The sequence below is a fragment of the Hippopotamus amphibius genome, chromosome 4 (genome assembly GCF_030028045.1).
Source record: "Hippopotamus amphibius kiboko isolate mHipAmp2 chromosome 4, mHipAmp2.hap2, whole genome shotgun sequence".
Lineage (NCBI taxonomy): Eukaryota > Metazoa > Chordata > Mammalia > Artiodactyla > Hippopotamidae > Hippopotamus > Hippopotamus amphibius.
In genome coordinates, this window is record NC_080189.1 from 42,312,431 (window position 1) to 42,329,391 (window position 16,961).

Sequence of the window (16,961 nt, forward strand, 5' to 3'; positions counted from 1 at the left end):
TGCAATAAAATGAGTATTCAATACATACAATTTTCATATAAGAGATGCATTACAGGTGGTAACAAGGGTGGGGGAAGGATGGTCATGCATGTCACTACGAGAGCTGAAACATATCAACTCTACAATTTGAACCTTGCACAGGTCAGCCAGTCAGGAGGAGCCTCAGCAGTGAGCAGGAATACCAGCAGGCAATTAAGTGGGGATTTCTAGAGAGATGGGCAGTTCTCAAATAATCCTTTTTACTGTGCCTCTCATCCCTTAACTCATTCCTTAATTTTTGGGTAGTTTCTATCTTTGCTAATAGATGTATATCTTTTTCTCATATCTACTAGAAAATGTACCTATTCATGCTTAGGAAATGCCTTAAAGCCTGTGAACCAGAAAATGTTATGATTATGTTAATATAATGCCACATAAATAGAAGACCCATTAAGGAGAGTTGCAGGATGATGTCATTCCCGTCAGCATGATGGTTTGGATGACCTGTGACTGTGCAGTGATCCTTCTTCCATGATGTCAGTCAGTCAGACTCTCATACTGATAGTGCTGACTTGAATTTACTAACTTTAATTATTTTCTTAATTTTAATTATTCAGGTGCATCGTCCCAAAGCCTGGAGAGATTTATAGAAACGTAAGTGGAAGGAGGAGGGATATGAGAAGCTGTTTTTAAGTTGGGTTTCTATTTTGAAAAATGAATAAAAATTCTCTGTTGTTACCCAGTAACCACTTATACTGAGCATCTAGGGCTTGTCAGTCACTCTCCAAACACTGGGAAGTTATCACTTCTTGGGCCAATGACCATAGGACGTGATTAATTTACATTACTTTACTTAAAAAAGGATCATAAAAATGCAGACAAAGTGGGTAAAACTTAAGTCTGGCCAAAGTATCTCAAAAAGACAAAAAAAGATTGTTTCTTATTCCTGCTTTATGAACTAGAAAACAATTTTGTGCTCATGTTGGACTTAAATTTCAGAAGCAAGGCCTTGAGTATCCAGAATAGAAACGTTGAGAAACCTTTGATTTTTCAAAGTCGACTACAGGTCCACAGCTGTACTAATGTCTTACACGTCTGGACATAAGTAACTCAGATAACTGACCTGTGTTTATTGATGACAAATGCTGTGAAAGATGCTATAAATATGGTAGTGTGTCCCCCTACTGGAGACTTCAATCTCTTCTTAGTTCTATGTATTTATGTGGTCTTTTCCTAATGGAGAAGTGAGTTAAAGATTATAGAGAAGAGGGGAAATGGGAACGTGATACTGGAATGAAAGAAAAATAGCAAAAAGTTACTAAGGGGATGGTCGTACAAAGATTCTTTCACAGCTAGGCTTCCAAGCGCTTGACATTCAGATTCCATCTACGGCTTCTCAGTTTGTCTAGGAACCAGCTGTTGGACCAACCAGCCATTGTCATATATGCCATGATTGGAAATGACGTCTGCAATGGGTGAGTTACTGAGAAAAGTTTGGGAGACGCTTCGACTCTGGGTTTCCCCCTCCTCTCCTCCTGATCCACGCCATTACAGTAGCCTGCTGCTGACCTGAATTTCCCTAACTTAGCAAGTCCTAGACACATGTGAAATCAACATAACCAAGCTGCAAAGCAGAAAGACCCTTTCAAAAATATCTGATCCATTAATTCTTTGCTCTGATTCATAACAAATGAGTGTGTCATGATCAACTCTGAGTTATACCACGAGAAATACACTACTGCTAGCCAAAAATCCAAGATTGAGAATCATGACTTTTTAAATAAAATAAGGCAAAATCACAGCTACCCCATAAGAACAGCTTCCTCACTTATATTCTGATTTACTTACCCGTGTGGTCGAGACAGCATAGATTTGGAGCTTTGCAAAGAAACTGCACATAATTCACAGCCAAGCCCATTTATGCCCATGGCGCATAGTAAGAAAGTAGTTTTGCTAAACTGCTAATATCAGTAGTGATTTCAGAATGTTGAATGCCTTTGTTCCCCCCACAACATTTTGGAAGGCTTCTCAAAGCCTGTGCGTACCCCTAAGAACATGCCACACATGTGAATGCCATCTGTCCTGTGATCATGGCCAAAAAAAAAAAAAAGGTGAGATCAGATCTAAAACAACTCCCCAGTCACCACCCACCCATCATTTTAGAAAACAGAAAAGCAAAGCCAAGAGAGGTGATGTGACTTGCCCAATTAATTGACTGACGGCAGAGCCAGACTCCAACCCGAGAGGTGCTAGAAGCAGGCCACCCTGTTCACTGCCCATCTTTTGCTTTCTCATACTTTGCTCACCAAGCTTTCTAAGCCTGTGCTAAAAACATGGTTCAATATTATGAAAGGTATCTCATGGACACCTCCATGAGAGTGCCAGAACTCTTATGGTGAAGGAGGTGTAGACCTAATCAGTGAAGTGAGTTCAGGGCAGGAGATAACACACTGTGATCCAGAGATACTGATATGCCTTGCCTTGGCAGCCCCTAGGCTGGTTTACCACTGTCCCCAGGATCCCAAGTCTGCAAAGGCTATATGCTGGGGACCCAAGGTAGCTCTGTGATGAGCCACCTGGAACTCTCCAGTAAGTAGCAAACAGCCCCCAAAACCTTCCATGAGCCAAGAGCCACACCACTCTCTATATCATCTCATCCACATGGCAGCCCTAAGAAGCAAATGTGATTGTTCCACTTTACAAATGAGGAAAGTGGGGTTTGGCAAGGTTAGTTGCCAAGGAACTTGCCTCTGCTGCTATTGAGCAGCAAAGCTGAGAGTCCAACCAGGTTCTCTGACTAAATCCTGTGCTCTTTCTATGGTCCACACTTGCCTCCTTTGCTGTCTTTCATGCATGCACTTTTAAAAGTATGTACCAACCGCCTATGATGTGCCAAGCTCTGTGCCCAGCTCTGGGATACAATGGCAAAGAGGCCACCGTCCCTGACCTGGAGAAGCAATGAGCTTCAGCGCCCAGTCCCATCACAAAATGGAACAAACCTATGGTCAGATCAGCCAGTGCCCCTCCAACCTCTGGATCCTGTCCCCCTAGAGCGGACAGAGAACACGCTGGTCATACTGGGTAAAAAACACCTGCAGAAAGAGTCTTTTCGTTGAAGAGCTCAAAACCCCTGAAACTGCAGTTTCAGCAGAAGCTGCACATGCAGAGGCCCCCCCAGCCCAGTCCTGCTCTTCCTTTTCAAAGAGCCAAAGGGCAGGCAGACATCAGCCAGAGACCTGTGCCAGCCTCTCTCCCTGCCGGGGATCTGGGCAGAGAAACAGCAAGCATTTGGGTGAAAGAATGGAGTTGGCAGTGTGGGATGTCCCTGCGGTGCCCACTTTGCAACATCCTGTGGAGGGGTTAGAAAAATAAAGACAGATGGCAACTATACCTCCCCATCTGCCAGGATGTCAAGGTGGAGGAGATTACCCCAAAAGAGCAAAGTGATTTCATAAAAGCTCAAGCCAGCGATGAATTGCATAATAAGTCTGTCCTGAAAAAACGTTTAGGATATTTGCTTGACTTTTTTCTTTTCTTTTTTTTTTCTTTATGATGATGCTAACTTACTAAAATAATGCAACTACATGCTTCTTTCTCAATTCTCTAAACTCACGTAGATAATAAATACTTGTTAAATGAATGAAGGTCATGATTGCAAGACAGCTTTTAGCATCAGGAATTCCAGAAGAAAGGTAAAATAGACAAACTTAGCTTTCTCGTTGTAACTCTATTCAATTTGGCCTAAGTTAACCCAACTTCCTTGGGCTTTTCCTATCATTGCCTTCAAAAGCTGTAGAATGTGAGTGATACAGGAGAAAAAATCCTGGAAATAGGGCACATATGAGTGAGCAGCAGAGGTGTGGGTAGCAAGGGCAGCAATGAGAAATAGGAATGGCCTCAAGAGCCTCAAATCATAAAGAACGATGACACGCCTTCCCCAATATCCCAACATGACATCCCTGAAAAGAACATTGTAATTACTGGAAATGTGATAAAAATATAGAAGCATCTAACACTAGCCACAAACATAGACATGGTTCCATTTTTTATAGTGGACTTAGACATTGTAAATTGAACATTTTTCACCTAATGGAGAGAGCCAGGGCCACCCTACAGAGGTTGTCTGTGTCGCCGGCTCCCAAGCGTTTCTCTGCAATGCCAGTTATTTCAGACATCACCCAGGACAGTGGCTCAGCACTGCAGTAACAGGAAGCAGCCAAGGTGCTGACAGATCACAGACCCCAAGGAGCCTGGACTGCCAGGCCACAGTCCATTCTCTCCAATCAAGGGTAGAAAACCAGCGGAGAGGGGAATGGACAGAACTCCTGCTGCACAGAGGAATTTTCTCTCCCAGCATCCCCGGTGGAGGTGTGGGTGGCCAAAGGAATAATGAGGAGTTTCTCAATCAGCCAGCATGTTCCAGGCCACATTCTCTTTTAGGGGACCCAGGATCTCTACGCAGCAGGTAATGCGAGCCCAGTGAGTTCTCCCCCACCCCCCCATTCCCAGTCTATGTCCAGATGCCTCCGCAAGGAGACTGGGTGGAAGATCAGTAATGGGATTACAGCTGGTGGGCCTAGGGCTACCTCTATCACCTGGATGTTTCGCAAGCACGAAAGCTAGCTGTTGATGAAATCTGAGTACTCAACCACGGGAAGTCTCTGGGCTTTTGCTCTGATTCTGGGCAACGTTTTCTGCAGAGGCTGTTTGCCGTCTTCCTTGAGAGGACACAGCTGCCATCAGCCAGGTGAAATCTGGCTGGAACACCTGCCAGGGTAATGAAATGATCACGGCTGGCCCTGCACCCAAGTCCTGAGGCTTATTTTGCAGGATCAGGCACAGGTCATTAGGACAAGGACAGACTCTGAGCCACCCCAAAAGCAAGGTCTTTTATCTGTTCCAAGTCCACCCGCGTGTTCCTGACATGTGAGAACGTGGTGCTGGGTACCATCTTCTCTCTCATTATTTTCCTCGCATGAGCATCATGCCTCTCAACCTGGTTGTCTTATTTCTCCCGTGTAAGCCCCGCACGCCCATCCCTTCACCTCTCCATGCGTGACTGGCATGAGCTCACTGGTGTGTGAGGAAGGGTGCAGGGCACTGCGGTAGCAGGCAGACCCGGAATGGCAAAGTGGACCTGATGCAGGCTCCAGAGAACCCAGGTGAAGAGGTTTAGACACTTCCAGCTCAGCCCATTTAGGCTTTGACAACAAGGAAGGCCTAGGAGGTGTTTCCCAAACCACCGGGACTCTTTGGTTCCAAAATACTAGCACTAAGTCCCCTCAAAAATCACCGGAGGAGAGAGTGTACACAGATCAAAATGACACTGAAAATTTTACAGGGACAGGTCAGAGAGACCGTCTATGGCGTCCAGAGGAGGTGACCCACCACCCGTCACTTAGACCCTTTTGCTCTTGCCTAAACCAAGAATTGGTTAATTTTGCTCTGCACACTACAGGGTTTACCTGGCAATGCCCATGTGTAAATTATTTAGCTGTACATGATGGAACAAAGGTGACTGGAGAATGTTCCCAGCAGGAACACCAAGGCTTCCATTCTGATTTCACTTAGCAGTTAGCCATTTTGTTTATGCTTGCTTAATTTGCAGGGTGCCCTTTCATAAATGCAAATTAGCTGAGATTCTTTGTTTACCATCAGAGTTGTGTCTCTAACCAAAAAATTATCAGTAAATAGGGATATAGGAGACTTTGCTCCATCTTAACTCATCTTGCCTTTAGGTGGTTGGAGAGCCTTAGCTTAGCATAATTGCTTTGTGCCAAAGTGCTGTTGTATCAGCAGGAAAAAAAGAAAAGAAAAGAAAAGCTGAAATGCCAAAACAAAAGTTAATAGATGTGCATGCTAGCTTTACCAATTTGCTTTGTTTTACCCCCGCTGTCGCACTCCAAACACACAGTGGAGATAAAACCTGGTTACTCTGGGTGGGTTCTCCTGGTCTGAACAAACCCACAAGGCTGCCTGAATCCCCTTCACAAACTGAGGTCCTTCTAGTGCTTCTGTGCATCTGCAAATCAAGACAAAGCCTTACCAGCCTTTTGCCCCTAGTAGGTAGGCAACCTATTCTCAAATAATCCTTCTGAGTGCTTTTTATGCAGGCTCTAGAGCTTTTTATTCATAAAGTTCTGTAATTTTTCCCAAAGTGATGAAAAACATGATTTAGCATTCTATTCTACATGCTAGGATTTTGTAAAATGGGACATCCTCTCCTCTTTCCTCCTATCTCTCGTTCTCTCTACCAGAGAGCCCAGGGAGCTTATTACCTAATGTAGAAGCACATGCACCAACCTCAACCAATGCCTCAAACATCAGACTCGCTCCACCTTTTCCTCCGTGTGGGGACATGCTGCTCGTCACAGACCGGCCCGTGTGACCCTCACACCTATGGTCAGCCTGTCACCCTCTGGGCAGCGGCGATGTGAAAAGTAATTTTACGTATTTGACTAAGTGAAATAGGTAGAGGGGAAATGACAGAAAATTACCATGTTTTCTGCCCCTCCCATTAAAACTTAGCTTTCTTCCTCATTTTAGAAAGAATAAAAATGATATGAGAACCCCTTTCATTTTGACTGTTTCTCTGATTACAAAATAACATCTGTTGTGAAAAGTTGAAATAATACAGGGTGTAGGAAGGGAAAGTTTCCCCAGAATCACTCCCTGCCACCCCCTCCCCACCACTCTGCTCCAAGCTAACCAATAGAGACAGTTTCCTGTATTTGCATCCAGATTTTTTTCTATGAAAGTTCTAATTTACAGACTGATTAATGTTCTTTGAAATGAAATAATATTATGCTCACTGCTCTGTAATTTGTTCTTTTCAATCAACAGTACTTTTTAGCAGTCTTTTCTGCATTAATACACAGATTATTTTTTAAATTTGTTTTGTTTTGTTTTATTGAGGTGAAATTCACATAATGTAAAATTAAGCATTTTAAAGTGAACAGTTCAGTAGCATTGAGTACATTCAGAATCTTGTGCAGCTACCACCTGTATCTAGTGACTTCATTCTTTTTAATGGCTGTATAGAGTTTTACTGCATGGATCTACTATAATTTATGTAGCCAGGCTTTTTAGCTTTTCCCAACTTTACTGTATTCCAAGAAATGTTGTAATACTTGTATGTACTTTTTTGCACATTTGTGGAAATGTTTTGATAGGACAACTTCCCAAAAGAGAAATGTCAAGGTCAAAGTTAAGCTAACTTCAAATTTTGACACGTTTTGAAAAATTCCTTCCAAAATGACAACACCAATATCCATTTAGAAGCGGCGCCCTTAAAACTGACAATAGTGGATACCCCTAGGGGCTTCTTTCTGTTCCCCTATTCCCATGTCTCTTATGTCTCAGGTCCAGCTTGTGAGTAATGAACTTACTTTTTCTGGCCTGGAATCTGTATCAAACTCCCTAGAGATGCAGTGACAAAGCACCACAAACTGGGTGAGTTCAAACAAGAAAAATGTATTCTTTCACAGTGCTGGAGGCCAGAAGTCCAAAATCAAGGTGTCAGCAGGGCCACGCTCCCTCTAAAGTGTCTAGGGAAAAATCCTTCTTGGTCTTTCCATCCTTCGGGTGGATCCCTGCAATCCTCAGCATTCCCTGGCTTGTGGCAGCTTAACTCCAGTTTCTACTTCCAGCTTCACATGACCTTCTTCCCTCTGAGTGCGGGTCTCTCCACTTCTCAAAAGGACATTAGTCATTGTATGTAAGGCCCACCCTAATCCAGTGTGACCTCATCTTAATTGATTACATTTGCAGAGACCCTGTTTCCAAATAAGGTCACATACTAAGGGATGCTATTTAATCCACTACAGGATCATTAGGTAAATCTGGAATTTTAAGGACTTAAAATAGAAAATCACTTACAGAATGATTCCATTTAGGTTAACACAGGCAGTTTAAAGCCTAAAGAGAATTCTATATTCTACTTCCAGGTTAATACAGGTTAGTATCTTAATTCAAATTTGATATGTTCCTGAAGTCTTGTACAAAAGTCAATGGTACAAAAATGAACAATTATAGACATATATTAAAGCCTAAAAATATTCTAGAATCCGTATTTATACCTTGCCATTTAAACAGAAAGAAGGAAAGAGAGAGGGCGAGAAAGGAAGGAGGGAGGGAGGGAAGGAAGGCAGGAAGGGAGGGAGATTTATTTATTTATTTATCTATTTATTTTTTAATATATTTATTTATTTATTTATTTATTGGCTGCTTTGGGTCTTCATTGCTGTGTGCGGGCTTTCTCTAGCTGTGGAGAGCGGGGCTACTCTTCATTGCAGTGCACGGGCTTCTCATTGTGGTGGCTTCTCTTGTTGCAGAGCATGGGCCCTAGAGCTCAGGCTCAGTAGTTGTGGCACACGGGCTTAGTTGCTCCGAGGCACGTGGGATCTTCCTGGAGCAGGAATCAAACCTGTGTCCCCTGCATTGGCAGGCGGATTCTTAACCACTGTGCCACCAGCGAAGCCCGGGAGGGAGATTTAAATGGAACTTTCAGTGACGTATTTCCAGCAGTTTGTACAATCCTCACTTTTGCTCTTTTCCAAACCAAATGAAAATAAGATAACCATTCAATAAATGTCTAACTGAGGCTAAAGCTTTGCTACTCTCACTTATGATTTACATCCTTGGTTTAATTCTTTGATTTTAGGACCATGCTCTTATAACTACTTTCAGAACTTTCTTTTTCTGTTTTTACTCTTTTATAGAACAAGAAGATAAAAATATAATTTAAAATTTCAAATATCCTCTATGAGCACAGCACTACTATATAGAGAAAGGCAGTGATTAAAAATTGGAAATTATCTGTTGACAGATATTGTTGCAGGGTATAGCCTGGAATAGCAGTTCATCAAGAAATTCATGAAATTTCAAATTCATTGTAGAAAGGAAGGATGTGTATATATAATGTCACTTCATTTCTCAGTGATATTTCATTTCCCTGACTGTAATACACGTGAAAAGTTTTAAAGACCAAGTTGCAGAGCTCAAAGTGTCAAACAAATAATAAGCAATAGCAGAGACCTTTGATTCCATTATCTGTGTATAACAGTCAGGATAGGTGAAATTATGCTGCAGAAACAAACAGCCCCTAAAATCTTAGTAGCATAAAGCAATGAATATTTACTCACTTGCGCTACATTGTCCATCAGGGATCACCATGGAGCTCTGTTCCAGGACTCAGATTGGTGAAGCAGCTGCCTTCGAGAACATTGCCCAGAGTCATGGCAAAGAGAAAGGGCATCCTAGAGGCTCTCATACAACCAAACACAACACATGTCACTTCTGCTCACAACGCATAGGCCAGACCAGTCAATGGCCCACCCAACCACAGAGGAGTCTGGAAATCAGAAATATTTTGCAAATGACACCAATAACTACTCTGTGTGTGTGTGTGTGTGTGTACGTGCGCACACGCACACGTGTCAGAGGCAGGGGGAAATGGGTCTTGTATTTGCACGCGTTTATCCTTATAATCTACTAAGATTTTTTCTGTTTCTTTTACCAACAGGAACAGTGATCCTGTCCCAGAAATGACCACTCCTGAGAAACTGTATTCGAAGGTCATGCACACTCTGCAGTATCTAGACTCCCACCTGCCGAACGGAAGCCATGTTATTTTATATGGCTTAGCAGATGGAACCTTTCTCTGGGATAATTTGCACAACAGATATCATCCTCTCGGTATCAGAAATGCTTTTACTCTTTAACAATGTCAATGTATTCACAGTTCAAATATATGTATTTCAACCGTATAGGATACACCTAAAATGCCACCAGAACTGATGAAGGGAAGAGCACCCAGGTAGAGGATCTAAAGGCAGTATCCAAAGTTGGCCAGAACCAGATGCAAAGTCAGAAAGGGCAGATCTTATCTGGCAAAGAATTAGGATAAACTGAAAGGTAAGAGTTTAAAACTCCACCACTGAAGGTGAAATCTAGAAGGAGCTGGTGAAGCCCAGACAAGAGACAGGAAGGGGACAAAGGGAAGGATTTCTCCAAACCTCAGTGGTGAGTGCCCCCTGGTGGCCAGGATTCTAATGAATTCTGTGCACCCTGGTGGCCAGTTAAAATTCTGTAGAACACGGTCCTCCAGAGGGCTTGCTCCCTGCTTCTACACTCTCTTGGACTCCTTGGCTCTGAAATGTTTTAAAGTTCCAAGAAATGTCTAATAGAATTTCTAACATGCCAGATGTTTTACAGATGTGAAAGTAGTAGTACTTCATCTTGGGAAGGGCTGACATGCTGATCCTTAAAATAATTCTGAGATGTTTCCATTAATTCCACTTGATAGATGAAAAAAACTAAGGCTCAGAGAGGTTGGGTAGCTTGCCAAATGTTGCACAGCTGATTGTGTATGTAAGCTGGGTGTAGCAGGGCTCTCTTTCTGTGTTTCAAGGAAGGAATGTCCTTTCAAAAAATATTATATGCCAGGTGCTGTTCTAGGCTCTGTATAACCATCAGTGAACATAATAGTCAAAAATCTCTGCCAGTATAGGCTTATATTCCAATGGGAGAAAGACTCTAAAAGTCAGAGGGTGATAACTGTTACTAGTAAAAATTAAGCAGGGAGAGGGGATGAGGAGTGCTGGCCTCAGGCCCCTCTGATAGGCATCTACAAGAAGAGGCCTGAGCACCATCTCCTCAGCCCCATATCAACATCACCTGGGCCAGTCTCTCATGGAAAGAAGCTGCCCCATTCCTGGTATTGCCATAGCCACCTCCTTAGACCAACCCAAGCAATAGCACCCAGGCACTATAGTGCTCTGGAGATCTAAGCAGTTCCTTATGAGCCAGGTGAGCAGTTCAGAGGGGGAAGACCTGAAACTCCTTCCTTTGTGCCTTCCTTAGTGGGTGGAAGTAGAGAGCTTTCCCTTGCATATATAACATCCTTGTGTCTATTCAATTCCCTCTTGTCCTCCTCCTGCAGTTCCTGTTTAAGCCAACCTGCCTACTGCCTCCCTCAGGAAGTTCCACCCCTCTCCACATGAGAAAAGAGCAGGGACCCTTTAATCAGCTCTCAAAGGGCTCTGGCCCCTTCACTAGGATCCCTTCACTGAGGCACAATGGTAGATGTCCACATTCCAGGCTCCCCACCAATGAGACTGAAGTCATTTTCCTCTTCAATTATCAAGTGTGCCACAAATATTATTCCAAGAAAACACTGTCCAGCCTCTTATGAGGAAAGCATGTTCCTCCTATTCACATGGCTTTGACCACGCCCTTTAGAAATGATAACATGATCACACAGTGAACTTGACTCCATTCTGGGTTGCCTTGGACACATGAAGGACAACCACTTGGGCTGAGAATGTCTCTTTGAGCCATTGAGGATGAAAAGTTCAGTTCCCCCAACAGATGTTCTCAGATTCCTAAATTTCTCCCATGCAAAGAAATGCTTGGGGAAGGGAAGTTGGGGGCAGGGAAGATGTGCTCCCAATTTACTCTGTCACACAAATAGGGACCTGACTTTGGGTTTTCTGACTTTAAATCCCATTCCCTTTCCATGAACTGCGGTTAGAGTGCCTCCATAAATTTTCTCAGAGATGCCAGGCTGTTCCTTTGACTCAACCATAGTATGTAAAAATGACTCCATGTAATTTGGAAGAAAGCAAGGAAAGGAAAAAGGTGATTGATCAAGGGACTTGTCAATCACTTGGTGGACTCTCTCAGTCAGTGGTTCTCATCCAGGGGCAACCCACCCACCCCCACCCATTATCATATCACACCTGGAGACGGGGTGCTACTAGTATCCAAGGGTTAGAATCCAAGGATGTTCCTAAACATCCTACAATGCACAGGACAGCCCCCCACAACCAAGAATGTCAATAGTACCAAGGCTGAGAAACCCCACTCTAGGTTCTGCCTTATCCTCAAACAGCCTCCCTCCAGCTGCTGATCTAGACTAGCATTTCGCAGCACAAAAAGAAAAAGGGCAACAAGTGTGTTCTATATAAACAACCCTAGTTTGGGGGGAAGGGAATCCAATTAGGGAGAAAGTTGAAACCTCCTAAAATTTGTTTAATGTTTTTCAGTTATTATTCATATCCTAAATTATCGCTGCTGCCTGGTTGCCATGGGAAATAAATCATAAATTCCTCAACGAAGCATCAGGGTCCTTCCTAGACAGACTGGGGAAGTAGGTGGGATTTACCCAGCATCCTCATTCCTTCTCTGGCAGGCTTCTGACTCACGTAAGATGAGGAGCTTGAACAGGGGGCTGCTGCCCTCACATTGTCTCCTTTGCCCCCTGCTCCACATCCAATCTTCGGATCTTTGTTCCCATGAGCCAGGAACCAGCAGTGAAGCAGGTTAATGCTGGGTCCTCAAGGCTTGGTTGCTCTGCCCAGGTTAGGGTGGATCTCATCTTAATCAATAGCCAAACACCCGAGTCTGATTTCCGAGACGCTGTGCTAAGGGTCATACAAGCAAATAAAGCAGGGCAGGGTTCCATTTATTTCTGCCTTTGAGCCAAGAAACATGATGATGATACTCTGTAGACTTGACTTTAGCCACCCTCAAGGATTAAGAAAGAGGCCAGGGAGCAAAAGGGGTCGGGGGAGAAGCCCTGAGTCAGTGATTATATTCTCTGCTGCCTCAGTAGAACAGGTGGGAATTCAGGCTGACCATTCAGGAAAGAGAAGGTTAAATGCCACAGCATCAGCTCAGCAGGTAGTGGAGGCCCAGGACAAGAATGGGTGTCTTGCTGACTCCTGCCAGGGAGGAAGGAGCTAGGAGTCCCTCTTAGCATCGTTGCTCTTAGCCTTGTTTGTGAGTCACCACCCAGTCACTGCCTGGCTGCCAAGGGCTGTGCAGCCCCACAGTCTCTACCGGCAGTTGAAATTCCTGGTGAGAATGTTTTGTCTTTTTGAGGAATTACCAGAAAGTAAGTCTCACGCATTAGGATCATACTTTCATAGATCTTTCAAGAAAGTTTATGTTTGACCAGGAATGAGTCTTCTCAGGCACAGTCTATGAGGAGGGCAATCTTTCCATTAATATGTCTGAGATACTTATTATGTGCTTTGAGGGTGAAATTAATACTAAGAGGAAGTCCTTGTCCTCTGAGAGGACAAACAGCATATAGATCCTGACAGTGAAATTACCAAAGGCCGATGACAGCTGCACAAGCCACATGCGTTCCAGGAGCTATCCAAAGGGTCAGGCCATGATCAAGAAATCTGGGCGTGCTGGCTGCAAAGAAGTCTGCGAGTCAGCCTTTCTTGAAGCACCTCGGCCACAAACATCAGCAATAACTTCGTTTTGTCCCAATTACTCTTAAACTTGAAACCTAATGTATTTTAAAATACCTTGTAGTATACCTTCTATTTTATTACTGGCTTCCTCCCTCTCTAAATTCATGTGGTTTTACCAAGGTTTAATACACTCAGATGGTATTTCATGAAGGTGTGGCTGATCTTTGTTGGTACTAAGCTCTTACGGTAGCTAAAATTTCAATTATGGTCCCATCATTAAATAAATGCCAAAGACTCTGCCCTGAAGAACTTACACACGACTGAGACACGAGCTGCTTCTATAGTAGCTGGGGTAGAACATACCCTTGATCTTCAGAGGGAGCATATGGCATCCGCCGGGCCAACCCACAGGCTCCCACCCCTTACACACACACACACGCACACACACGTGCGCATGCATGCGCGCACACACACACACACACACACACACACACACACTGATCGTTCCTGATCATTGCGGGACATCCCTCCTGCCCCTGTCCTGGGCATTCAGGACCACCTTTCTTCACCAGATTCACTTTGTAACCAGGGAGTCATAGATACCACCTCTTTGCATGTAGGTATGACATGTAGGTAGGATCAGGCTTTATATCAGGGCTCCCTGATACGGAAAAATGCCTTTAAAGTAACAGGGATAAAAAGTAATACATAAAAAGAAAGAGCGAATGTCTAACTGACAGTTCCAATCAGTGGAGAAAAGCATAGGAACTGTTTTCCTTCTTCCCCATCTTTCAACCATAAGCCCATCACAAGCTCTCCCAGCCAACCTTCCACATGACCAGCCCCAGAGACGCCCTAATCTTTAACAGGCAGAAATACCAGAGAAAGGGAAACCAACCCATTACACCTTTCCCAATTTTCTTCTAACTACAGCTAATGTGCCCTTATCCTGTCCACAGACCTGCCTGCTCAGCTAAGAATTTCCCCTCCATCAACCTGGTCCAGTTAGAGCCAGTGCCAGAATAGCATGGAGATGGAGGGGAAGGAACAGGGATTGGGAGAATGTCCAGAAGGAGGATATGCCTTGTGGTCTCACCCTAACATGTGCTGGGACCTCAGCAGTAGGACAGTAGCAGGAGGGGAGTAAGCTGGAATGCTATAAGGCTCAGCTCAGCCCCCAAAGAGGAGCCAGCAGAGGAGTCTCCAGTATCCAGGAGCAAGATAAACTCGAGTCCCTCTGGATATCAGAGCAGTCCAGTCTTGCAGGTGGGGAGGGAGAGGGTGCAGAAGTGTTACTTATGGCCAGACGTGAGGTACCACCTCCCGCAGGTTGAAGAGACTTCATCCACTGGGCAGGGGAAAGAAAGAGAGAGCCTACCGGGTGAGAGTCAGGGCCAAGCAGGGTGTCAGGGCCCCAGCCAAGCTCCCTAAGGTCAATTACAAGACCCTAGTCCCATCAAAGAAACAAGATGACAGAGGGAAGGCTGCCACTCAGGGGCTGTCCCAGCAGGGGGCAAGAGCCAAGTCATCCTGCACGTGGAGGACGGACGGTGGGGAACGCAGGTTGCAGGTGTCAGCCGCTGCAGCCAGGCTGAGCTGAGACAGGCAGCGCACATACAGAAAAGAGGCAAATTACAAAAGCACACACACAAAACAGAGGGAAAGCAGCCTCGGTAATGGAAACCAGGATCTTGGAAAAAGATGGGGCTCACGGCTCCGTGTGGAGCCCATAGAGTGAAAGTGAAGACAGAAGCCAGTGGCTTGGGATTCATCTCAAATGTGAAAATGCAGACACCTTTGGAGCACAGAGAAGGCCCAGCATGTCACTGTGACTTTGATGGCAATAATAAGCCTGTGGTTCTCCAGTCCTGGGATTCACTCACCCACACAGAGAGATAACATATTTTTCCTCTATGACAAGAAAATTGAATCTATCTTTCAGTCTAACCGATCTGAGGTATAAGTGAAAAATAAGACTGTGTTCTATCACCTTCAATCTTTCTCTTTGCTCGGGGATAGGCCCTATTATTTTCCTTTATTTTTTGGAGCATGAGAGAAGTGTTCACGGATAAGGCATCAGTCATTCACCCCTGAGAGTTGGGAGAGCCTGGATTTTGTGTCTCAGCCACAGCATGAAAGTTGAATTGCCTCTTTGGTGGGGCGGGGTGGGGGGGTGATACGCTGGAAGGGGCAGGGGTGGGAGGTGAGAAGAGAAAGTAAATACCGCCCCCAGATTCTGGGTCTACGGCTGAAGTTTGGAAAGGCTCTGTGTGAACTCGCATTTGGCGCTCACCACTTTATGCTTCTGTACTTCTTTAACCTGCACCAAAAAAATAGAGTCTATCTGCTAATGAGGACTCAGATAAGACAACCACTGGGTCATGGAGGGATGTAAGGTGCTAGCCTCCCCCATCCGACGGCTGCACAAGCACTTGCGGAAAACCAGTTCACCAAACTGCAGGACAGCGCATGACCAGACCTTCAGATACACCAGTGTCCTGCCAGGTCCTCCGCATGGGATAATCGGCTCAGACTTGAGTGTTTCATAAACACAAAAGGCAGATTTGGTCAACTCCCACCTGGAATGCTCCTTGGGCCCCCGGGGACGTGGCGTTTCCTACATTGCCAGGAGAAAGCCACTGCGCTGCCAGGTCCTTTGTTAGTGGTGTTCTGGTCCATACAGAGCCCTGTGTCCCTCCACCTGGGGTCCAGATAAGGTCAGGCCCCTCGCACCCTGCCCTAGCCCATGGCAAGAGCTCAGGATGGGAGTAAACTCCTTGGGGCCTGTCCCCAGCTCCATGTCTGAATTTCTAGGGGGCTCAGAAAGAAGGAAAGCACAGGCATCTTCAAGAGCAAAGCCAAATGCAAAGCCAGGGCAGGTCCCTGGAGGTGCCAGCCTTCTGCAAGGCAGGCAGGCTCACCCACCAGGGTCCCTAGGTGGCTGCTATATCTGCGTGCATGCAACATGCCAGATCCCTCTGTCTTCCAGGCCAGCTAAACAAGGACGTGACCTACGCGCATTTCTACTCCTTCCTCAACTGTCTCCAGGTGAGCTCACACTGACTTGCTCCAAGGCCACGTTCCTGTGCCCAGCACTGTTCTTCTATAATCAAAGTGTTTTCCTGCTCTCAGGTCAGCCCCTGCCACAGCTGGATGACTTCCAACAAGACGCTCCGGACTCTCACTTCAGAGGTAGGGCTGTTGCAGGCCCTTTGATACAGTCTTTGATCCTTCTCTCCCTATGTTTGCTGCAGGGTTTTCACTGGGGTTGGGATTTTGGCAGGGTGATGGCCTCCAAGCTGGGGAATAAAAAAAATTGAACCCCCAGATGCTTGAGAAGCCAAGAGAATGTGGGGCGCCCTGTCTCTCTCCTTCTGCTTTGCTGAGTCTATCATTCTTGCTGTGTTTCTTGGTCACCCGTCTCTATGTATACCTGTCTCTCCTGTAGGTACACATGCGTGTACACACACACACACGCACACATGCCTTTGAAAGCTGGTCCTAGGTGTATTTGTAGAGGCAAAGAAGTGAGCAAGGTTAGGTGTACGCAGAACTGAAATTCTCCCAAGGTAAGAGAGGACCAGATGCCCTAGAGCCTTCCTTTCTTGTCTCAGAAAGGTTCCCACGTTTCTTTCACAGATGGTAAATCATCTCTTTGTAAGGAATTTATTAAAACATTTTAAAGGAAATATATTTCAGTTTAATAAAATCTTGGAGAATGTAAAACAAATGCAAAAAACAATAACAAAAATCACTCAAAATCCCACCACCCAA

The 16,961-nt window shown here is 44.9% G+C and overlaps 1 protein-coding gene across 2 annotated transcripts in view; it reads left to right on the top strand.

Moving 5' to 3' along the window:
* The window catches only part of AOAH (acyloxyacyl hydrolase), a 163,846-nt gene that overhangs the window by 130,892 nt on the left and 15,993 nt on the right, over positions 1-16,961 (top strand). For both annotated transcript variants that reach the window (XM_057732690.1, XM_057732692.1), the window contains 5 exons: positions 597-633; positions 1,380-1,454; positions 9,503-9,675; positions 16,177-16,235; positions 16,320-16,379. In XM_057732690.1, coding sequence (XP_057588673.1) covers positions 597-633; positions 1,380-1,454; positions 9,503-9,675; positions 16,177-16,235; positions 16,320-16,379 — 404 coding nt within the window. The remainder of the gene's footprint in view (positions 1-596; positions 634-1,379; positions 1,455-9,502; positions 9,676-16,176; positions 16,236-16,319; positions 16,380-16,961) is intronic.